Here is a 25,537-nt window from a genome sequence, read left to right on the forward strand (position 1 = left end):
CTTTGAATCATGAATTTTTGGTAGATGAGGTAAAATAACTTTTGAGTATTTGCAAAAAAAATCAAATTATTTCTCAGAGGTTGAATATCTGTCATTAGGGAATGAAGCTGGGAGAGCAGAGGAAATTTTACAGCCGAGTTCTTCCAACATTCCTCTCGAGGTAGCTTTAAAATAATCAAATTCTGTTGTAGCAAAGCCAATAAAAGGGTCAGGATGAGACATTTTTTCCATCCCAAGACAACTTAGCAAGTAAAAAGAGGAGGTAGCAACACAAACTGTGGACCTGGGACACAGCTATGAAAACAACATCAGGAGTCTTGGGAATTCTCAGCCAAGAGATATTAAGAGGATCAGAAAGAGATTATAATTATGTTATCATTGGGCACAAGAGTGGGCAAAGTTTTGCAATTCCATTAATGTGAAAAGGTACATTAATGTTCACAAGAAAGCAGAGATACTAAGAGGACATAGTGTTTGTAGCTATTAGTGAATAGAGTCCTTTCCTGGGTAAAGACTAGAGCACAGACCAATAGAGCATTGATTTTCTTTGGATCACACTATCTTGGAAGCACCAAAAACTTAAAACTGCTCAGAACTAGCTCTACAAAGAGCAGCACGTGCTGGCATGTGTGCGGTGCGCGCACGTGCGCGCGCGCGCGCACACACACACACACACACACACACACACACAACCCTGAAGTTAGGGACAATGTCCTCCTTATCTCCAAGAAATGCAGAATCCAACTTTACTTTTTTTTTTAATTTTCAGTAGTATATTTTCCAAATACATGTTCCATATTTTTCTCCCTACCTCTCCCATCTTTTCTCTCCTTAAGGCAACAGGCAATCCCATAAAGATTAAATATACATAATCTTTCAAACATATCTCATACTTTTCATATTGTGAAAGAAAAACCAAACCAAAAGGGAAAAAAAGCATGAGAAAGGGGGGGGGGAAGGTGAAAACATTATGCTTTGATCCACATCCAGTCTCCACAATTTTGTCCCTGGATACAGATGTCATCCTCTGTCCCAGATCCATTGGAACTGCCCTAAATCACTGCACCACAGAGAAGAGTTTACCAACACACAATCCAGTTGCCTTTGTTTTCTTGATCCCGATCACTTCACTTAGCATCAGTTCATGTATGTCTTTCCAGAGAGAGCAGAGGAAGCTTTACAGCTGAGTTCTTCTGAAATCAGCCTGCTCATATTTTTCTATAGAACAATAATATTCCATTATATTTGCATATCATAACTTATAAATGCTCCCTGAAGAATATAACTCTTTAAAAATTAGAACTGGGTGTTTCTATTGGGCTTATATCCCAAAGAAATACTAAAGAAGGGAAAGGGACCTGTATGTGCCAAAATGTTTGTAGCAGCCCTGTTTGTAGTGGCTAGAAACTGGAAAGTGAATGGATGCCCATCAATTGGAGAATGGCTGGGTAAATTGTGGTATATGAATGTTATGGAATATTATTGTTCTGTAAGAAATGACCAGCAGGATGAATACAGAGAGGACTGGCGAGACTTACATGAACTGATGCTAAGTGAAATGAGCAGAACCAGGAGATCATTATACACTTCGACAACGATATTGTATGAGGATGTATTCTGATGGAAGTGGATTTCTTTGACAAAGAGATCTAACTGAGTTTCAATTGATAAATGATGGACAGAAGCAGCTACATCCAAAGAAAGAACACTGGGAAACGAATGTGAACGATCTGCATTTTTGTTTTTCTTCCTGGGTTATTTTTACCTTCTGAATCCAATTCTCCCTGTGCAACAAGAGAACTGTTCAGTTCTGCAAACATATATTGTATCTAGGATATACTGCAACATATCTAACATATATAGGACTGCTTGCCATCTAGGGGAGGGGGTGCAGGGAGGGAGGGGAAAAATTGGAACAGAAATGAGTGCAAGGGATAATGTTGTTAAAAAATTACCCTGGCATGGATTCTGTCAATACAAAGTTATTATTAAATAAAACATATATATATATATATGTACATATGTATATGTATATATATATATATGTATATATAAAATAAAAATAAAATAAAAAAATTAGAACTGGGTAAGGGGAAGCTAATAACTCAACGAGACAATAAGAAACAATAAAGTATAATCTAAGAATGAAATGATAGAAGAAAATATGAAATTACTCATCAGAAAACAATGGTACTGGAAAAAAAAATGTCAAAAACAAAAGCCTAGGCATCTTTTAAGAAATTGTAAAGGAAAACTTCCCTAATATTTGGATATCAGAGGGTAAAATAGAAATGGAAAGAATCCACTAATAACTTCCTGGAAGAGATCCAAAATAAAAAATTCAGAGACCATTGAGCCAAAATCCAGAGCTTTCAAAGAGAAAATAATTAATACCCAAAAAGAAAAAAATTCAAATATTATAGAGACACAGCTATCAACATAAAAGAGTAAAGGGATTGAAATATATCTTGGGAGGCAAAGGACCTAGGGTTACAAATACGAATATTCAGTACAAAATTAATATAGCCCTTCAAGGGGAAAATATATTTAATGAAATAGAGGATTTTAAAGCATTCCTGATTAAAAAAAAAAAAAGACCAGAGATGCATGAAAATTTGACTTTCAAATATGACTTAAAAAAGAGAGATGGCAGACATGATAGAGAAAACATAATGAAATAAATAAAGTTGAAGTGTTTACACTGCTTATATGGAAGTATGTTACATGTAACTCCTAAAGACCTAACTTAGGGCAGTTAGAAGGATTCTAGAGAACAAGGTGGCATGAATATGTGTTAGTTATATGAAAAATAATCTAAAAATTATGGGGTAAGAAAGAGATTTACTGGAAGAAAGGAGGAAGAGAAAAGATAGGGGAAATTATGTAAGACTGATGCACAAGGAAGAGCTTTTATAGTGGAGAGGAAATTTGAAGAGGATATAAATGAATAACTTCATTCTCATCAGAATTGGCTCAAAAAAGAAATTATATAAAGCATATAAATGGAAACTATTCTTAAGATGATAAGTAGTAACTATCTAAAACCATCCACAAACATTATCTGTATTGAAGATAAACTGGAAGCCTTCCCCGTAAGATCAGAGGTGAAACAAGATGTCCATTATCGCCACTGTTATTCAGTATTGTACTCAACATACTAGCTATAACAAGTAAAGAACAGTAAATGGATGGAATAAGAATGGGCAGTAAGCAAACAAAATTGTTATTCTTTTAAAATGATATAATGGTATACTTAGAAAACACTATAGAATCAACTAAAAAACTAGTTTAAACAATTACTATTTCTATATTACCAACAAAGTCCAGTGGGAAGAGAAAGAGTAATTCAACTTAAAATAACTGCAAGTGATATAATACACTGGCAAATCCAGTTGACTAAATGCACAAAAATTGCAAATACTTTTCACACAAATAAAGACAGGTCTCAACAATTGGACACATATGAATTGCTCAAGTTTAGACCAAATCAAAATAACAAAAACAACTCTACCTGTTAATTTGCTTACTCAAGGCCACACCAATTAAATTACCAAAGAATTAGATTATAGAATTCAAAAAACAATAAAACATTTCAACTTGAAAAATAAAATGTTAAGAAAATTAAAAGATTTTTTTTTTAATGTGAAAGATGGCAGCCTAGCAATATCAGATTTCAAACTATATTATAAAGTGGTAATCATCAAAACTCTAGCAAGAGGACACACCCCTTGCCATCTCAAGAAACCTATTAGCAGTTCCTTTAACTCCTTGCAGACACAACCTCCTGCCTCAGAAGCCAAGCCTCTTTTTAGCTTATGGGCCTGCCCTACCTACCTGGAGCATACAGGCTCTGGGACACAGCTTAAAGAGAGAGCAGTGCTTCATTGCTTCTAACATCTCCCCCTCTTTTGTTAAACAAGACCAAGTGTTCACATGTTAATGAATGAAAAGCTCTTCTGTAAGCACCTCTAAAGAATTTTTAAGAATACATATCAAGCATCCTAGCAAAGTAAGCAAAAGCAAAAGAAGTAACAATACAAAAAATGGCTACATAGAGCCTATGGAATACAATAGAAGGGGATGGGAAAGGAAGTATGTTGGATCTAATCACTAAGCCAGTCTAGCAAGGGTAGTCATCTCTCCACCATGACAGTTTTGGGTGTTTCTTGGGTCAGCTCCTTCTCTTCTTCTTCAGCCCCTGTTTTAATAGGGGCGGCTTTCCTTCTTCTTCTTTCTGGACTCCAGCAACTTTCCCCATCAGGACCTGCAAGACATAAACATCCCAGCCCTTTCCAAAGTACTAAGGATGGACCTTACCAATGTCCTTCCTCATGCTTCCAAAGGACTTTTTGAATGTTCTCCAGTGCTTGAAGTGCTGTTTTCATGGGGCCTAGTTTTCTGTCCTCTCTATAGATTGTGCCAAATATGTCATTCCTGGAGAAAGGCCGATATCCCTGTCCAGGCACAAAAAATTCTAAGTATATTAGGCCTTATTCACGTCCACCTGGGTGAATTCTCTCTACTTTCTCCCTCTTTCTGTTCAACAAGGGTAGCCTTCAGAGTACGATGGGCCTGTTCCACTAGGGCCTGATCCTGTGAATTATAGGGAATCCCTGTAACATGTTTAATGGTGAACGTGATGAAGAAAGTGGCCATTTGCTTAGAGCTATAAGCTGAACCATTGTTGGTCTTGATGGTATTAGAAACTCCGTGAGAGGAGAAGCAACTATACAAACGTTTAATGATCAAAGAAATGCTCTCACAGGAAGCCACTGTGGCCCAAAGGAATTTAGAAAAGATGTCAATACAAACATGAATGGCCACATGGACCACATGTGTCACATCCATTTGCCTCAAATCATTCAGGAATTAACCCGGGGGATTAACTCCTTTACTAGGTAGAGGAGGGAGAAATGGAACACACTGAATGCACTACTTCACTATCTGTCAGGCTTGTTCCCAGGTGAGGCCACAAAGGCGACATAGAGAATTAGCAGGTAAGTGGAGAAAATCATGGCCATATTCAGGGGATGGTGAATGTGAGAAGGGAGCATTATAAAGGATGGTCCGCCACCTCATTGCCAGCAAATATGCCTCCTGCACAACATTGGTGAGAATATACATGCAGGACCTAAATCGGATGTTTCCCAGTCTGTAAAATCAGCTGCAATTCAGCAAGAAGGTTAGCAATTGAAGAGTTCTGAGGTTGTAGGACAGCATCCTCAATGCCTCTGAACACTCAGACAACATATAAGCTATCTGATATGGTGTTAATGGGCTCAGGGTATCTTTTACAAGCCTGGAGGATAGCAAAAAGCTAATTTTTCTGGGTGGAATCATAAGGAGTCTCAAATACCAGAATCTCTTTTGAGTGCTCATGACAATTTGAGGCCTTACAGTTCTAAGTGGCATTAGTACAGACATTTGTGCTTTGCACAAGCTCATCAACAACTGTCTTACAAGGGGGCTGTACCAGAATATGGTACAACAAGGGAAGGAATAAGCATGTAGAATGCTGACTTAGTGTAGCCCATTGAGCACAATACGCCCATGGCCAATAAGTTTCCATCATGACTTCTCTAGCTCCCGGTTCAAAGGATAAATACAATAAGGGTCTTTCCTCCTGATTAGTGTTGTGGTGAGGTAATCATAGGGAAGGATTGGAGGGCTGAGGGAAAGAATCAGAGTCTCTCCTTAAGACCAAGGACTTTGATTGATCCTGACACTGACTGATCCTGGGGTCATCCAGAGAGCTAGCCCTTCTCCCAACATGGGTCAAAGACATCACATCACCATATCATCCAAGTTTATGTTTATAGAACCATTATCTCACATTGAATAGGTACTTAGCCTTAAGTACACTGTGGTCTTAGATTCAAATACGCCTTTTCAGAGTTCCAGCTCTCTGCAATCCTTCCAGCCTTCTACATCTCCTGCTTTCTTTTGTTTTAGAACACAGGTAGTTACGAATCCCAAAAAAGGTGATCATGCCCTCCCTGACTTCTCAGGAAGGGAGGTGAAAACACTAAAAAGGAAATGATCATGTAGGTACTTGGCCTTAAGTACTCTTCTGTCTTAGATTCAAATACACCTTTTCAGAGTTCCAGCCCTCTGCAATCCTTCCAGCCCTATACGTGGTTTGGCAATATCTTCCCTTTGTTCGCTTTCTCCTCCCTTGTCTTATCACTATCCTTTTCCTCAAGGTCATATGCCTCTGTGCTTAGTTCCTCATTACTCATCTTATCCCTACCTCCTCCTAATCCATCATATCTACTTCCTACTTCTTCCTCATTACCTCTTTCATTCTTGTTTAGCTCCTGATTCTTCCTCATGATTAACTTCTGCCGGCTCTATTTTATGGACACAGCTAGTTCAGGGAGTACTGGTTTATGACCCTCATTTATTTAACACCCTCCTTTGTTGTGTGACCCTCATTTGTTTTATGACTCTGCTTGCATTTTATTATCTACTTTTAATGGATTGCAGCTTGCACCTCTTAAAGAGTTTCTGATCACTTGATAAATGAGGTGATGCCTTTCTGGGATGGCTTCCAGCATTTCCTTATCATAGAAAACCATCTGATTACCTACTACCTCCCACTTTTTAAAATCAATTTCCAATCCTGCTTGCTTTACTATTCTATAGCACTTCCTGGTCTGAGACTCTCACAATAATTTGTCCCATCCCTAACTTTCTACTCACTAGAGCAGAGTTCTGTCTCTTTTCCCACCCTGTAAGCCTGCTACATGGTGAGATCCTAGCCAAATTGTCCCTGTTTGGGAGCCACTTGTAGAATCCCTTAAGGCTACTCTATCTGTCTTTATTCACTCATCCTCTGAGTGGGGGAGCAGGAAGCAAGAGCCCAGGAGCACAGGAGCAAGAGAGCAGGAGCTCAAGAAAGTAAGAAAGCGAGTTCTGCTCAAGGCTGTGTATTTATGCTGCCTCTCTTCCAGAATTGCCCTGACCAGCCCACTCAGAACTGCATAGGTGGAGCCCTAGAAGAGAGGCTTCTGGAGTTAGTGCTGTCTCCCAAGAGGAGATCTAGCAAGAGGACACACCCCTTGCCATCTCAAGAAACCTATAGCAGTTCCTTTAACTCCTGCCAGACACAACCTCCTGCCTCAGAAGCCAAGCTCTTTTTTACCTCCTGGGCCCACTCTACCAGCTGATGTGGGATATAGGTTCTGTGGCACATCTCAAAGAGAAAGCAGTGCTTCATTGCCCCTTACACTTTTTATCTTTTTCTCTGTGTGTGTGTGTGTGTGTGTGTGTGTGTGTTTTGTAGTATTAGACTAGATGACTTCTCATATTAAAGTGTCTCTGAAATGGGGAAGGGGGGGATATTATTCAATCTAAGGCTGTTTTTTAAATTATTGATGCAGTAATTTAAGAGATTTGGGCTCCTGTGTGACCTATCATGTGGCCATTTTATCCAGACACTTAGCTATACCATTTATTATGAATAATCTAATTATAGGAAACTGTTGGAATCTTTACAAACTGTTAAGTCATTAGAGTTGATAGAGACAATAATTATCTAATTTAGCATGGTTCAGTATCCTTGATCTGATCTTACAAGGAGATGTTTTGGGCCAGAACCTGAAACAAGGTACTAAGTAGAACTAATTGAACACAATGCTTGTGTTCATACCTTTACTCATTGGAGTTCACACGTTTGGGAGATTTCAGGGTTTAATATGAGATATCCGAATTCACACCTCCCTTGAAGCTCTTAGGGCCAAGAGAGCACGCTGGGAGATGTTGTGAGAAACAGACAGAGGCTCTCAGAAAGAGTTCAGCTGAAGATTGAGAAGGGAGCATCAGTTCAGCTGAGGAAAAGCACTCTCTTGGAGGCACAACCAGATTCATCTTCATCTCACACCAGTGTGGTGTCTGGGCTCCTGCACTTCTCCCACTGAGACCAAGCTGGTCTGAAAGACTCTCCAGAAAGCTAGCCAAGCCCCAAGTAAAGGAGACAAGAGATTCATTCCATCTTTGTGCTGGCTGGAGGCTGAAGAAAGCAGAGGCAGAAGCAAAGGACAAAACTGCAAGATCTCTTAGAACCAAGCAGAGAGATGGGCCTCAACTAACCGGGCTATTTTGGAAGGAGAAAATAAACGTTTGCATTTTTACCAGATGGCTGCATTTTGGGTGATTATTTACTTTTAACTGATACTAAGACTGCTTCCAGAAAACCTCTCCAAGAAACCTGCTTTCTCTCAGAGAGAACTATTATATATTAAAGAAGAAAAATGCCGCAGGAAACATTAATAAATTAGTGACTGTCTTAACAGTTTACAAACTGTTGATTCTTAACAATTTCAAAAACATTTCATAATTGGAAGAAATCTTCAATATCATCTTGTTCATGCTGTACCTGACTAAGAATCCCTGCTACCTGATGTGAACTGGTTACCTTCTCTTATCTGAAAGAAGCTCACCTGGAAATTATCAGTTTTAAATGACCTTTGAGAAATTGATTAGCATGTCTTTAGACAGATCAGGCATTTGTTTTGCCAGCTTCTTTCCATTTGGCTTCTTAATTCCCCTATCTTTGAATCCCTGGCACTTTCTCTCTCTTTGATCCTCCCTCTGAGTTGACACCTTTACTTCTCTAGTCTCCCCCCTCCCCGCAAGCCCTCAAGGCTGTATTTCCCCTATAAAAAGATTTGCTTATGATGAGGATCTTTGCCAAATTCTCTTCAAGGCTAAATTCACTGTGCTCTCTTTCTCTCACTCAAAGTGCCTTCCACCTTTCTCCTTACTCTAGCTAACTCTGGCAAGTCTTACCTGCCCGACAATAGTTTATTCCCTTGTAATATAGTATTTCTTTTCTCCTGGTTAATTGTGAGTTCTCCTGGGAATCATGTCTTTTTTGTTTGCTAATCACCACGAAGATACAAAGAAGAATAAAAGAATGATGTCTAATGTTTGAAGGTGAAAGAGAACAGTAGCAGCCAAGCCACTGCTGCTTCTTCCACAGATTTGTAGAAATTGGGCTGTACTTTTTTAGCTATAGCTGACAGATTCTATGGACATACTGAAGCTGAGTTAAGTTCATAAGTTAAGTAGAAGCAATACAAACAGACTGGAATGGATTCAAAACAAAAAGTGAAAGATGATTAAAGACCCTGCAGTGAGATGAACTTTTAGATGAAGCAAAGCAATTCTCATATTGAGTTAAAGCCATGTATATTCCATAGGAATGGGAAAAGGGGATTTCAAACTCCAGTAATCTTACTCTCATTCTATTCAAGCTTGAGCCTCAGTAATTCCAAGTTTGTGACTGAATGAATGGGTAAATGAAAGTTAATGCTGCTACTCATTGATATTTGTATTTCGTTACTTGATTCTTAAGATTAAATTATGAAAAGTAATTAGGAAATGGAACAGAAGGTGGAGTAAAAAATTTCTTAGTAGGACAAAGGTTTGACTGGGAAATTTACACTAAAGCATTAAAGAGATTTGAATTGCTACTCACAAAGGTTTAAGGCAATAGATGCATCTAGCTAATTCATTAAGTTGGATTTGGGTTACTCCAGTATTATTTCCTTGTCTGGTTGATACACATAGAACTTGGAGATCAGCATTTGACCAGCAGCACCTGATTTGGGAACTGTTAGTGCCACCAGACGATTATTATCAAAATGAAATGGTTGGTTTAAGACCTTTTCTAATTCTAAAATTTGAAATTCGTGGCTATACATGGAATTTTATTCCAGGATGACTGGCTTACTCCATTAGCTCTAACATTGAGAGTTACTCATGAAGTTTTTGTTGGATTCCAGGTGTACTTCTCAGTTCCAGGGAGGAATACCTTATCTACCTGCCTCTAAATTAATCTGATCAATTCAAAATATTCCCTTTTAAAAATAATGTTGTTTCTATAAAGCTCATTCTGTTACACTGTACATTTCTCTTAGAAGCTGGCCTACTGCTTTTTCTATATGCTTGATTCTATATGATTGATTATGCTATTGTACTTTTTCTCACTATACAGTAGAAGTTTGTGTCTTCTAAACTATCTTTATAATCCTATATTTATTTAGCATTGTTAACACACTATTTTTGGTATTGTGGTCAGTAAGCAAGTCTGATTATTTTCATCTACCCTTTTAAAAAATCTTAATTTTGTTTTTTAATTTTGTTATAGAAAATAGCTCATATATAATGCTCTAAAGTACAAAAATACTCTTCTTATGATTTCCTTGTGAGTTCAGTAGAATAAGCATTTTATTATTCATATTTTATTGATGATGAAATTAAGACTCAGAAAACTAAAGGTTAGAATATAACCTATGATATAAATTGGATGGGGGTGAATAAGCAATTGTAGCAGACAAAATTTCTACATAAGGTTAAATCAGAAAATGGTTTAATATCCATTTTCACTTTAAATATGCTACTTTGTCACTGGTACATGAAAAACAATGATTACCTATAGAAGGACCTATTTCTTGGTTAAGTATTTTCTTGAGGTCATTTTCTTAATTCATATCAGAATTTTTATTAAGAATTAACCGATATGGGTAGCCAGATGGCACAGTAGGACACCAGCCCTAAAGTCAGGAGGACCTAAATTCAAATCTGGCCTCAGATATTCCTAGCTGTGTGACTCTGGGCAAGTCATTTAACCCCAATTGCCTCAGCAAAATAATAATAATAATAATAATAATAATAATAATAATAATAAAAGAATTGGCTGATGTGTTACTTGAATCCATATAAAAATTGATATTCTAATAAAATATTTTTCTGCTTTTACAGTGGGAATCCTGGGAGAAGGCCTTATCAAGCAGGAAGATTTTGTAGCAAATGTGACAAGGAAGATAAATGCCAGGATATGCTATGCAGTAAGATTAAGGCAATAAGTTGAATATGGAAAAATAATAACTACACATTGTTAGAAGACAATGATATCATTTTATAGTGGTTTCTTAGTGCCATGTTTTATTGTTACACCTATTAACACAGAATTATATAAGTAATCTATTTCAACCTATAACTGTGTCATGCTGTATTTCATTTAAATCATGAATTTCCTTCTAACAAGTGATCAACCAACAATTCTGCTTGAGAATAAATTGACTCCCTAAAATAGCCCATTCATTTTCTAATAGCATTTTGATTGTGCTTCCCTATACTGAACTAAAATCTACCTCCCTTTAAATTCCATATATTTGCTGTAGTTTTCACCTTCTGAAGCCTAGCAGAATAAATTTGATCTTCCTTCCTATTGTATAGATAAATACAGATTGTATATAGATATAGATATGCAAATATATACACAACTACATACATGTGTGATTATATGTGTCTATGTGTAATATGAAAGGTAGTATAATATATACATATGTGTAATTACAATCTTCAAAAATTTGGAGATGTATAAAAATACACATATATTTTCAAATATTTAAAGACTGCAATGATATTGGTAGCAAGATCTTCTATTTTCCAGACTAAACATACCAGTTCCTTTTTATCAGGAATGTTTGGAAATCCTCATTCCTATAAAACACCATTTTTCTTCCTATATGGTTATATTTAGTTTTGTCAGATTTTTTCTTTGGTTGCAAAAGCTTATCTCTTGCCTCTTGGAATATTATATTTTGAGTTCTCCTCTTCTTTATAGTTGCAGCTACTAAGTTTACTTAATTCCTATTATGGCTCCTTGGTATTAGAATCTAGGCTACTAGTAGAATATTTTTTCCTTTTACTTGGAAACTATTTTATTTATGATATTTTTAAGTTTTCATTTTGACATTTCTTTTGTGATATAATCATTGAGTTCTTTCTATTTTGCCCTCTATAATTTTTATATTTTGTCTTTCTATGTTTTGTTCTCTGGTTCTAGAGAATTGGGGTCAATTTACATTAAAACAAATTCTTTTAATATGGTAATAACTTTTTTCCTGATCCTAGTTTTCAGATAGTCTCTCTTTGTCCTGTTTGCCAGCTTAGTTATAGGAAGTATATATTATAGGAAGTAAGTCCTTTAGAGAGGAGGCTTTATGGTGGAATGGAAAGAGATCTTGGTTTATCTTGGGTTACAAAAACCCTAACCTAAATCTCTTTCTTCACGCTCATCTTATTTATAATACAATAATATTTGCAGTTTTGTTGTGAGACAACTACTTAATAAAGTAACAAATAGTATATAAGCCCCTTGCCACTAGTTTCTTTGCTCAAGAGAATTCCCATGGATATCTATGTCACTTCAAATCCAAACACTGACTTATGGCTTCTGTATTTACTCTGGTTTTCTATAGTGTTCTAGAGCTTTTCTCAGATAATTTTCCTAATTGTCATCTATCAACTTCTATCTAGACTTTTCCAGGCTGTGTTTTTGCTTTCTCCTACTTGCCATGTGAGTCTGGCCTCCTGAGTCTTATATAGGACATAACATCTTCATATACAATAAGGCTGAATCTCAAAGATTCAGTTAGAGAACTTTACCAGTATAATCACCTTTCAGCAGACTTCTCTCCAGTCACTGATATTCTACTTGGACTCATTACTCAATGGTTAGCATTACCTCCTCTCCTTCCCTTCCCCACCCCCATATTCTCACATTACAGTGATTTAAAACTCCAAGCGGTCATTACACAAATCTCATTCCTTATCCTTTGCTACTTCCCTTTTTAGTCCCACCATCTTCTATCCCTCTCTACCTCTAATATCCTATTTCAAATCTTTCTTTCTCTTCCATTATGTTTTCTGGAAAATCTGCTCCTTAATTAACAAACTCACTTTCATCTTAAAACTATTCCTTTCCCATTTTCTCCCTCTTTTTGGCTTTCACTGTGACCTGCCCACTTTTTTCAACCCTGGTTATATTTTTCTCTCATATCCCTGGGTCATGGTCCTGTTGAGGAATCAAAATACTTCTGTTACCTATTCTCACTTTATGAATCTCTCTCTACCATCATCACTCAGTAACCTCTTATTCTTTGAAGTATATTCAATCTAAATTTATCACCCTATCAGATGCTGATTGCTGTTATCTACCAATTCCCAGGACACTCATCTTCCTTCCTCAGTGAATTCAGTGGCTTGGTTAACAGTTTCTGTCTCCAAACTAACTCCTGCTATCATACCAGGAGATTTCAACATAAATATTAATATTCCCTCGAATATCCTAATACCTCGATTCTTCACTCTTTTCAGTTCTCTTGGCCTATTTCATTCTTTTTCATTTCACCTTGGCTATAAACAGAGATGTTCATACTCTTGATATTACCATCATCCTAAGGTTGTTCTACTTCCATGTTTGTAAACATTAAAATTCCTCTACCTGATCCTAATAATTTATCATTTTATATTTTCCCTTGCTTAATTATCTCTAACCTTATTCTTTGTCTTTATCATGACCTTCAATCTCTCTCTCCTTTATCTCCTAACTGTTATATTCAAGTTTCTTTTGCCTCTTTATCCTGTCACTGAAGATGCCTTGTGAAACTTCAGCATTGAACGTTTTAACCATCCATTGTTTTCATATTTATTCACGTGCTGTTGGAGAAAATAATATGATAAATGCATCTACTAGAAATTTGTGATATATCTCATTTAGGTTCTCATTGCAGCAAGGCAATTTCAGACTTTTTTATACTTTTTCAAGCTTCCAATGGTAGATTCTTTCATCATTCTCTCAACTGAAAATTTTCCATTATGCTTCAGCAAAAAATTGGTACTATTCATCAAAAACTTCCTCTACTTCACCTCCCTTCATGTTACTTTACTCACAATAACCACTAATTTTTCTTTTCCTTAACATAAAGATGTGGCCTTTATCCATGACAAGACAAGCCCTTGTACCCAATTACATTCCATACTGCCTTTTCCAAGAGATTTCCTTTCCTATCATTCCTACTCTTCCTTAAATCTTCAGTTTATCCTTATCTGAGGGCAGCTTCCATGTTGTCTATAAACATGCTATTATTTTCTCCATTCCTAAAATGTTTTCATTGGATCCAACCAACTTCACAATTATTATCCCATATCTTTACTCTTTTTGTAGCTAAACTCCTTGAGAAAACCATCTGCAATAGGTGTCTCCACTTCTCTCAATTTCTAAAGCCTCTGAAGTCTATTTTTGGACCTTATCATTCAATTAAAACTGCTCTCTCCAAAATTACCAATGCTACTTTAGCTCATATCTAATGGTTTTCTTAATCCTCATTTTAAAATCTCTTCAGCTTTTAATGTCTATTGACCTCTTCTAGATATTTTCTGCTCTCCTAGATTTCATAACCACTTTGTCTCCTAATTCTTCTTTTGTCTACCTGCCTCTACTCATTGTCTTTTGCAGGATTTTTTAAAGCTGTGTTATAGATTTTCTTCTCTTATTACTCAATATTATCTCCTTTGGTGATATCATCAAGTCTCATGAATTCAATTGCTATCTCTATGAATGTTATTTTCAGGTCTATATATCTGATCCTGACATCCCTCTTTACCTACAGTTTCATATCACAAACTACTTATTAGATATCTTTGAACTGCATATCTCAAACATTTCAAAATCAATATGGCCAAATTACAACTTATTGTCTTTATTTTTCACAGAATTTCCTTTTTCCCAACTTGCCTATTACTGCCAAGAATACCACAAACCTCATAATAGCCTAGACTCACAACTTTTCACTTGCATTCACTCTTTATATCCAACATGTTCCCAGGTCTTGTCATTACCACTTCTATATTTCTCACATGTGGACTCTTCTATCCTCTAACACCGTCATAACATAATATAGGGTTTTGTCACCTGTTGCTTAAACTATAAAAATATCTTGTTCTTTGGTTTCCCTTCTTCAAGTCTCTGTCAATTATAGTTCCTACTCCCATTAGCTGCTAAAAGTGAGATTTCTAAAGTACAAGTCTGACTATATCATTCACAACTCATCAAACTCCAGGGAATCCTTATTACTCCAAGAAAAAAATATATATATAATCTTCTGTTTGGCTTTTAAATCCCTTCGCAATTTGGTTCCTTCCCATCTTTCTAATCTTACACTTTAGTCCTAGACATGTATTGTACAATTAAGTAACACTGGCTTTCTTGCTTTGCTTGACAGAATTCTTCATTTCCTGACTTTATCAAATGGTGAAATGGTATCCTTAAGTAGAGACAGGGTACAAAGAATCAAAATAAGAGAAACTTCTCTGACTTCATCATTTGCTTTCTTGCTAGTCTGGCTACCATAACATCTTCCTATTTGACCTAAACATAAGCTAGTGATGTCTTTGTCAATAGATGTGTTAAAACAGATGCCAAATAACCACTTTTCAAGAAGAGATGTATAAAGGATTTGTCATTTGGGTGGTAAATGGAATTAGATGACTTTGAAATTCTATCATAATGCTGAAAATTTAGGAATCTTTGAAAAGATTTTTAAAATTCATTAATTTTGATGCAGTGTTGGCATAAAGGCAGTGTAGGACAATAGAAAGGACCCTGGATTTTTTGGGGAAGTAGGTCCCCCAAAAAAGTTAAATTCCTTGTTGCTTACTTAACATCTATATAACTTTCAACAACATTAAACTACTTCATTTTTGCTCTTCATCCCAACATTTGTTTTATATCAGTTTTATATTTGTTTTATATATTATTTATGGGATCTTTTATCCCAGCATCTAATATTGTCACCAATACATTGTAAAAGTAAATTTCTGTTGAACTGAATTAAAAATCAGCTGAAATCTCAAGGACTATTTTCTAATCTATGATTTTATAATGAAAGCATTTGGATTTTTCTTTCTATTCTTAAATTGTTTTCCTTTTCTTCCATCTTTTCAAAGATTACATTCTTGTTCTTAATAAGCTGGGGTATGGAGATGCATTGTTTTTATCTTTTTACCTTATATTCTTGCAAGGAAAATGACCTAAATTTTATATATTTGTAGTTGCTAACCATATGTGTAGCATAATCTTTTTACTTTATTAAACCATTTTCCTTAAGCTGCTTATTTATGAAAAGTGAAGTATTTGGTTCTCTATAACACATCCTGGGAACTCTAACTGTCAACTACTATAAACTGCCTTCTTTTCTTCATCAAATATTTCCTCAGTTCTTTATTCCATGCATTGTATTGCACTAGATTCTTTAATAGAAATATAAAACAAAGCTGCCAAACTGTGGGATAAGTTCTATCTAGTTGGATAGATAAAACGCCCCTGTATACACACAAAAAAGCATTAAATCAATGATATACATAAAATATACAGTAAGTATGCACTTAAGTACCACATGATTGGGATAGGTAGTAAGTGTTATATGAGATATGATGTGAGAAACATGACTAAATAAAATTTCAAAGTAAGATTTCAAGGAGAGGTTAAATTTTGAGTTGAATATTGAAAGAAAGAATAGATTTTGGTGCAGAGGATGAAAAAGATATCTCAAGGGAATAGAAGATAAGCAAATAGGCATTTTTAATTTTTTGTATCAGTTTGGATTTTATTAAGCATAGCATCATCTATATATACACATGTATTTGAAAAACTAACAGAAGGTATATTTACTTATTTACAAATTCACATATGAATTCACAGAACTTTTGCAATAATTCTTCAACCTTAAAGTTTAGGATATTAAATCATGAAATTTACAAGCAGGAATACCATATACATGAAGCTGGAAAGACTTATTTGGTTAGACATCTTTAGGTATATTAAATATATTATTTCAAATTACTGTAACTGAGAGATTGCAAGGTATGTGAATACATGCAAATGTGAATATAATATTTTTGTTACATCAAAAGATATATGATTTTGTGTTTGGTTATCCCTTCCAAAAAACCTATATAGTTAAAATGTGTATATGTATATATACAAACATATGTGTATGTATGTACATATACATATAATATTGTATAGTTCAACTCAAATTTTACAATAAGGTTCTGTAAACCCCCCATAAAAGAAAAAAAATTCAGACTTCTTCTCTGGTACAAAGGGAGGGTCAAAATATTTTACAGGGATTTTCCAGATCACAGGACATTGCATTCCTTACCCACACAATGTGAAAAGATTAACTATAGAAGACTTTGGATGCCATACAAAGGTAGTAGAAAACCATTGGATATTTTTAAGTAGAAAAATAATTTTAGGAAAGGTTGGTTTTGTTTTTTGAAAAATTAATCTGACAAAGATGTGTTGTGTGCATTAAAGTAGAGCAAGACTCAAGTCTGAGAGAGAAGTTATAAGTCTATTGGTTTTATACTGGCATGAGGCAATAAGAACCTGAAGTAGGATGATTAATTATCTTGGTGTGAGAGGATAAGAACTTAAACTAGTATAGTAACTTTGGTAATGGAAAAGAAAATAATGGTGTAAGTCTGGCAGGGGTCCTCAAACTTTTTAAATAGGGGGCCAGTCCCTCAACTGTCCCTCAGACTGTTGGAGAGCTGGACTATAGTAAAAACAAAAACTTTGTTTTGTGGGCCTTTAAATAAAGAAACTTCATAACCCTGGGTGAGGGGGATAATCATCCTCAGCTGCCACATCTGGCCTGCGGGCCGTAGTTTGAGGACCCTACTAAGAGATTATTTTTGTTAAAAAAAAAAAGTATATAGTGACTTAGTGTCCATTTGGATGTTGCAGGAAAGTAGGGAGAGGAGTTGAATATGACTTCTCTAACTCCAGCCTAAGCCTGTTGGAAATAACTGCTGAGGCAGAGGTGGTAGAGTAAGGAAGAAACTTGTTCAGTCTTTCCCCAAAACTGCTCCAAATTCATTTAAATAATGACTAAATAAATTATATAGTATCAAAACATGGAGTAGAACATTTTCCAGCCAAAGACAACTTATAAGGTCAGCAGAAAAGGTCTGTGATATGAGGGTGGGAGTTCAGCATGCAGTCTCATCGCAGCCTCGGCCCCAGCCTGATCTCTGAATCAGCAGCAGTACTGGTGGTTTCCAAATCTGTCAGCCCAGAAATAACAAAGAAGACCTAGAAGGTCAGCAGAAAAGATCTGTGGCACCAAAATGGGAGCCTAGCATGTAAGCCAAGTACAATCCCAGTGCAGGCCTCCAGGGCAGCCCCACCCTGTCCCAGCTCAGAACCCAGCATCGGTGAGATAGGACTTTTGAATCAGCAGCAGTGCTAAAGGCTTCTAAAGGACCTCTCAGCCCGGAAACACCAGAAAGGATTCAGAAGGTCAACAGAGAGAGTCTGTAGCAATGGGGTGGAAATCTAGTGTGAAGTCCCAGTGCAGCACAGCTCTGGCTCCAGCTCCAGCCCCAGCTAGGCATAAGCAAAAGAGGGTTCTGTTGCTTTAGCACATTAGATCTTACAGCTACTGTGGGGCAGGTACATCCCTTACAATCCCAGGATAGAAAAGGATACTTGTGGTGAGATTTCTGGAAAGATCTCTGAAAACAGCTACACAATTCCTCTGAAGCTGGAAATAGAGACCTATAACAAAGAATTTAAAGCTGAGTAATAGACTAGGAAAAAGAATAAATTAAAAAAAAATTCTACCCATTGAAAGTTATTGTGGTGACAAGGAAGATAAAAACACACACTCAGAAGATGATAGCAAAGTCAAGCTCCTACATCCAAAACCTCCAAGAAAAATAAGAATTGGTCTTAAGTCATGGAAGAGCTCAAAAGGTACTTTGAAAATCAAGTAAGACAGATAGAGGAAAAAATGGAAAAAGAATTGAGAGTAATGCAAAAGGAAAAACAAAAAGCTAATGAGAAGAAGAAAAATTGGCCAATTGGGAAAGGAGCTACAAAAGCTCACAGAAAAAAAAAATGATTCCTTAAAAAAAAAAAATAGAATTAAGCAAATGGAAGGTAATGACTTTGTGAAAAATCAAGATACAATCAAGCAAAACAAAATATTTAAAAATCGGGGAAAAAAGTGAAATTATCTTATTGAAAAAGCAGCTGAACTGAAAAATAGATCCAGAAAAGATAATTTTAAAATTACAAGTTTACCTGAAAGTCATGATTAAAAAAAGAGTCTGGACATCATTTTTCAAGAAATTATCAAGGAAAATTGTCCTGATAAAGACCTCAAAATTAAATGCAGGAAGGCAGAAATAGTAAATGCTTTCTTTTCAGATCACAATGCAATAAAAACTACATTCACCAAAAAATTAGGTGTAAATAGACCAAAAAGTAATTGGAAACTAAAGAATCTCATCTTAAAGAATGATTGGGTGAAACAGCAAATTATAGACACAATTAATAATTTCACTCAAGATAATAACAATGGTGAGACATCATACCAAAATTTATGGGATGCAGCCAAAGCGGTAAAAAGGGGAAATTTTATATCCTTAGAGGCTTACTTGAATAAAATTGAGAAAGAGAAGATCAATGAATAGGGCCTGCAACTTAAAAAGCTAGAAAAAGACCAAATTAAAAACCCCCAATCAATTACTAAACTTGAAATTCTAAAATTAAAAGGAGTAATTAATAATATAGAAAGTAAAAGAAAAAAAAAACTATTGAACTAATAAATAAAACTAAAAGTTGGTTTTATGAAAAAACCTAAATCTTTGGTAAATCTGATTAGAAAAAGGAGAGAGGAAAATCAAATTAGTAGTCTTAAAAATGAAAAGGGAGAACTTTCCACCAATGAAGAGGAAATTAAAGAAATAATAAGGAGTTACTTTGCCCAACTTTATGCCAATAAATTTGATAACCTAAGTGAAATAGATGGCTACCTCCAAAAATATAGGCTTCCCAGATTATCAGAGGAGGAAGTAAATTGCTTAAATAGTCCCATTTCAGAAAAAGAAATAGAACAAGCTATTAAGCAACTCCCTAAAAAAAATCCCCTAGACCAGATGGATTTACATGTGAATTCTAACAAACATTCAAAGAACAATTAGCCCCAATGCTTTATAAACTATTTTTAAAAATAGGGAATGAAGGAGTCCTACCAAATTCCTTTTATGACACAGACATGGTACTAATACCTAAACTAGGTAGGTTGAAAACAGAGAAAGAAAATTATAGACCAATCTCCCTAATGAATATTGATGCTAAAATCTTAAATAAGATATTAGCAAAGAGACTACAGAAAATCATCCCAAAGATAATATACCACGATCAAGTAGGATTGATATCAGGAATGTATGGCTGGTTCAATATTAGGAAAACTATCAGTATAATTGGCCATATTAATAATCAAATTAACAAAAACCATATGAACATCTCAATAGATGCAGAAAAAGCATTTGATAAAATCTAACATCCATTCCTATTAAAAACTCTTGAGAGTATAGGAATAAATAGACTTTTCCTTAAAATAATCAATAGCATCTATTTAAAACCAGCAGTAAGCATCATATGTAATGGGGACAAACTGCAACCATTCCCAATAAGATCAGGAGTGAAACAAGGTTGCCCGTTATCAACATTACTATTTAATATTGTATTAGAAATGCTAGCTTTGGCAATAAGAGGTGAGAAAGAAATTAAAGGAATAAGGATGAGGAAACCAAATTATCACTCTTTGCTGATGATATGATGGTATACTCAGAGAACCTGAGAGATTCTACCAAAAAGTTATTAGAAACAATCCACACCTTTATCAAAGTTGCAAGATACAAAATAAACCCACATAAGTCATCAGCATTCTTATACATCAATAACAAAACCCAACAGTTAGAGTTACAAAGAGAAATTCCATTTAAATTAACTACTGATTGTATAAAATATTTAGGATCTATCTGCCACGGGAAAATCAGAAACTTTATGAGCAAAACTACAAAACACTTTCCACACAAACTCTGATCTAACCAACAAGAAAAATATTAAATGCTCTTGGATTGGGCGAGCAAATATTATAAAGGTGACAATACTACCTAAACTAATCTATTTATTTAGCAGTATACCAACTAGACTCCCAAAACACTATTTTAATGACCTAGAAAAAATAACAACAAAGTTCATATGGAAAAACAAAAGGTCAACAATTTCAAGGGAATTAATGAAAAAAATCAAATGAAGGTGGCCTAACTGTACCAGATCTAAATTATATTATAAAGCAGCAGTTACTAAAACCATCTGGTATTGGCTAAGAAATAGACTAGTTGATCAATGGAATAGGTTAGATTCAAAAGACAAAACAGCCAATAACTTTAATAATCTAGTGTTTGACAAACCAAAGACCCCAGTTTTGGGGATAAGAATGCATTATTTGACAAAAATTGCTGGGAAAATTGGAAATTAGTATGGCAGAAACAAGGCATTGACCCACACTTAACACCATACGCCAAGGTAAGGTCAAAATGGGTTCATGACTTAGGCATAAAGAATGAGATTATAAATAAATTGGAAGAGCATAGGATAGTTTACCTCTCAGTCTTGTGGAAGAGGAAGGAATTTATGACCAAAGAAGAACTAGAGATCACTATTGACCACAAAATAGAAATTTTGATTATATCAAATTGAAAAGTTTTTGTACAAACAAAACTAATGCAGACAAGATTAGAAGGGAAACAATAAACTGGGAAAACATTTTTACAGTCAAAGATTCTGATAAAGGCCTCATTTCCAAAATATATAGAGAATTGACTCTAATTTATAAGAAATCAAGCCATTCTCCAATTGATAAATGGTCAAAGGATATGAACAGACAATTCTCAGACGAAGAAATTGAAACTATTTCTAGCCATATGAAAATATGCTCCAAGTCATTATTAATCAGAGAAATGCAAATTAACACAACTCTGAGATACCACTACACACTTGTCAGATTGGCTAGAATGACAGGGAAAGATAATATAGAATGTTGGAGGGAATGTGGGAAAACAGGGACACTGATCATTGTTGGTGGAACTGTGAACACATCCAGCCATTCTGGAGAGCAATTTGGAACTATGCTCAAAAAGTTATCAAACTGTGCATACCCTTTGATCCAGCAGTGTTTCTACTGGGCTTATACCCCAAAGAGATACTAAAGAAGGGAAAGGGACCTGTATGTGCCAAAATGTTTGTGGCAGCCCTGTTTGTAGTGGCAAGAAGCTGGAAAATGAATGGATGCCCATCAATTGAAGAATGGTTGAGTAAATTGTGGTATATGAACATTATGGAATATTATTGTTAAGAATGTTGTTAAGAAATGACCAGCAGGATGAATACAAAGAGGACTGGCAAGACTTACATGAATTGAGGCTAAGTGAAATGAGCAGAACCAGGAGATCATTATATACCTCAACAACGATACTGTATGAGGATGTATTCTGATGGAAGTGGATCTCTTCAATAAAGAGATCTAATTCAGTTTCAATTGTTCAAGAATGGACAGAAGCAGCTACACCCAAAGAAAGAACACTGGGAAATGAATATAAACTGCTTACATTTTTGTTTTTCTTCCCGGGTTATTTATACCTTCTGAATCCAATTCTCCCTGTGCAACAAGAGAACTATTCAGTTCTGGACACATATATTGTATCTAAGTTATACTGTAACCTATTTAACATGTATAGGACTGCTTGCCATCTGGGGGATGGGGTGGAGGGAAGGAGGGGAAAAATTGGAATAGAAGTGAGTGCAAAGGATAATGTTGTAAAAAATTACCTTGACATAGGTTCTGTCGATAAAAAGTTATTTAAAAATAAAAAATAAAAAAATAGAGATAATCCCCCCTTCCAAAAAAAATGGAAAATTATCCTGGCATTCTAGAACTAGAGGGTAAAATAGAAATTTAAACAATACACTGATCACCTCCCAAAAGAGACCCCAAAATGAAAACTCCCAGGACTTTTATAGCCAGATTCTGGAACTCCAAAGCCAAGTAGAAAATACTGCAAGCATCCAGAAAGAAACAATTCAAGTACAGTGGAGTCACATTCAGGATAGATTTAGTAGCTTCTACATTAAAGGACTGGAGGGCATGCAATATGATAAACCACAGAGCTAAAATTGCAACCAAAAATCACTTACCTAGCAAAACTGAGTATAATCTTTCAGAGGAAAAGGTGATCATCAATGAAATAGAGGATTTTCAAGCATTCAGGATGAAAAGACCAGAACTAAATGGAAAATTTGATTTTCAAATATAGGGCTCTTAAGAAGCATAAGGAAGTAATCAGAAAAGTGATGTCATATGGGACTTAAGGTTTATCAGTTTACAATTCTACATGGGATGATAGTATTTGTGACTCATTACTCATTAGAACTTTATCATTATGGCAATTGGTACAAGTATATATAGATAGAGGGCACAGGTATGAATTGAATATTAAGGGATAATATCTTTTTTTTATGATGAAATTAAGGGGTAAGAGAGGAATGTAATGTGAGAAGGGAAATAGAGAAGTGAAATGATGAACATTACCTGCCATAAAAAAGAGGCCAAAAAAAAAATCTTTTACAGTGGAAGGGAAGAGGGAGACAAAAAGGTGAGTGAGTGAATCTTGCTGATATCAGAAGTGGCTCAAATAAAAAATAACATACATATTCAATAGGGGTATAAAAATCTATCTTACCATGAAGGAAAATAGGAGGGGAATGAGATATGAGAAAGGGTAGGAAGGTGATAAAATAGAGGGCATATTGGGGAGGAAGTGGTCACTTTTGAAGAGGGTCAGGATGAAAATAGAGAAAGAGAATAAATGGGAGGAAATACAATTAACAATAGTAATTGTAAAAACATTTCAAAGCAAGTTTCTCTGATAAAGCCTCATTTTTGAAATATAGAGGGAACTGCGCCAAATTTATAAAACTCAGAGCCATGTCCCAGTCCTTAAATGATCGAGAACTATGATCTGTAACTAAAGGGCTATAAATTCATGCATATTCTTTGACCTAACAACACTACTATTAGGCATAAATACCAAAAGATATTTGGAGGGGAAAAAACGGAAAATGACCTATGTGTACCAAATATATTCATAGTAGCTCTCTTCTCAGGGCAAAAAAAAAAAAAAAAAAAAAAAAAGGAAATTAAAGGGATGCCCATCAATTGAGGAATGACTCAATAAACTATGGTATGTGTTTATGATAGAATATTATTGTTCTTGGGGAAACATTGAGCAGGATGTTCTCAGGGGAAAAAAACTGGAAAAGTCTTCTATGAACAGAATGAAATGTAGTATATACAAAGCAATACCAACATTTTGGGATGACCAGCTATAAATGACTTTGCTATTATCAGTGGTACAATCATCCATGACTACTCTGAAGAACTTATGATGAAAAATTCTATCCATATCAAAAGAAAGAACTAATTGTGTTTGAATACAGATTGAAACATTTTATCTCTTTCTCTCCCTCTCTCTTTTTAACTTAATTTTTCTTGAGGATTGTTGTATTCATTAGTTGGGAAATCTGTGTTTTCTTTCATAACTTGACTTTTATGGACATGATTCACATAACATATGTAGTTTCTTAATTATGGGTGGGAATAAAGGAGAAAACCTAGAACTTGAAAATCTTATTTTTTTAATGTAAAAAAATGTTTTCAATATAACTGGAGAAAATATTAAATAAATAAATTTTACTTAATTTAAAAAGAAAATATTTGTGCTAGTCTCTTCATGAAGAAAAAAATTGCCTTGATTATTTTCAAGAAGAGGCTAAATTACCACTTTTAGGAGATGTTACAAAGCAGATGCCTGTTCAGATATGGGTTAGACTAAATGACTTTCTGAGGTCTCTTCCAACTTAGACTTTGTGTCTAAAAATATTCTTAATATTGTTATTTATACACTTTTTCTCTATCATTCTAGGTAACAATGAGCGGGAGAGAATTGCACGTATGTATTGTCTTTCTCTAATTCTTGAATAACTTGTCTTGTTCAAGTAAAAGCAAGCATCCAATTGCCTTTTTATTTACAGATTATCCTTACTGGTATCCAGAGTGGGAAGTACCTCGACCAATTGTGTGTGATCCCCTATGTATATTTTGTTTAGTTTTCAGACTCTTTTTATTAGTAGTGGCTGTTGCTATAGTTTTCTTATTACAGCATAAGTTTCCAAATATACGATTAGAAAAAGATCTATTGTTGGCTGAAATATTAGCACAAAAAACATCTGAGAAAGATGTAGAGTCAGAGAGTGATAGCATCAAATCAGTTGTAACCCCTCAAAATGTGAAGCAACTAGCCAAACCCTGAAGGATTGGGGAAAGACCATAGAATCACTGAGTTTGAATAAGAGAAGAAAATCTATTGTAAGTCATTAGAAGCTATGCTTTTTGTCCCTTTTGATGAGCTCTTACTACAGACAAGAAATAAGATGGTTAAAAAGAACTGGGCAATGAAATTAACAGAGGTTTTAAACATATTTATGATCCAGCTCTTTAAAAGTGAAAAAAAAAAAGCCCTATGCCATTATATTTAATAAGGATATTTCAATTTTAATTGTTCTCTGAATTTAACTTCATTAAATTTTTAATAAATTGATTAAATTTGCCCAGTGTTTTTCATAATCAATATAATATTACTACTTAACTATTAAAGAGATCTATGAGAACAGGTATTTATGTTTGGAAAAGTTTTTAAAGACTTCAGAATGGAGTTTAGAATATTCCATATAGTTGAATTGTAGTGTCTCTACAATTTATTG

General features: G+C 35.0%; 1 protein-coding gene across 1 annotated transcript in view; it reads left to right on the forward strand.

The window, feature by feature from the left end:
• The window catches only part of GLIPR1L2 (GLIPR1 like 2), a 54,329-nt gene extending 29,243 nt beyond the window's left edge, over positions 1–25,086 (forward strand). The window contains exons 4-6 of the mRNA XM_051962476.1: positions 10,768–10,853; positions 24,700–24,726; positions 24,809–25,086. Coding sequence (XP_051818436.1) covers positions 10,768–10,853; positions 24,700–24,726; positions 24,809–25,086 — 391 coding nt within the window. The remainder of the gene's footprint in view (positions 1–10,767; positions 10,854–24,699; positions 24,727–24,808) is intronic.
• Positions 25,087–25,537: the final 451 nt, after the last annotated feature.

This window comes from Antechinus flavipes, chromosome 5 (genome assembly GCF_016432865.1).
Source record: "Antechinus flavipes isolate AdamAnt ecotype Samford, QLD, Australia chromosome 5, AdamAnt_v2, whole genome shotgun sequence".
Taxonomy (NCBI): domain Eukaryota; kingdom Metazoa; phylum Chordata; class Mammalia; order Dasyuromorphia; family Dasyuridae; genus Antechinus; species Antechinus flavipes.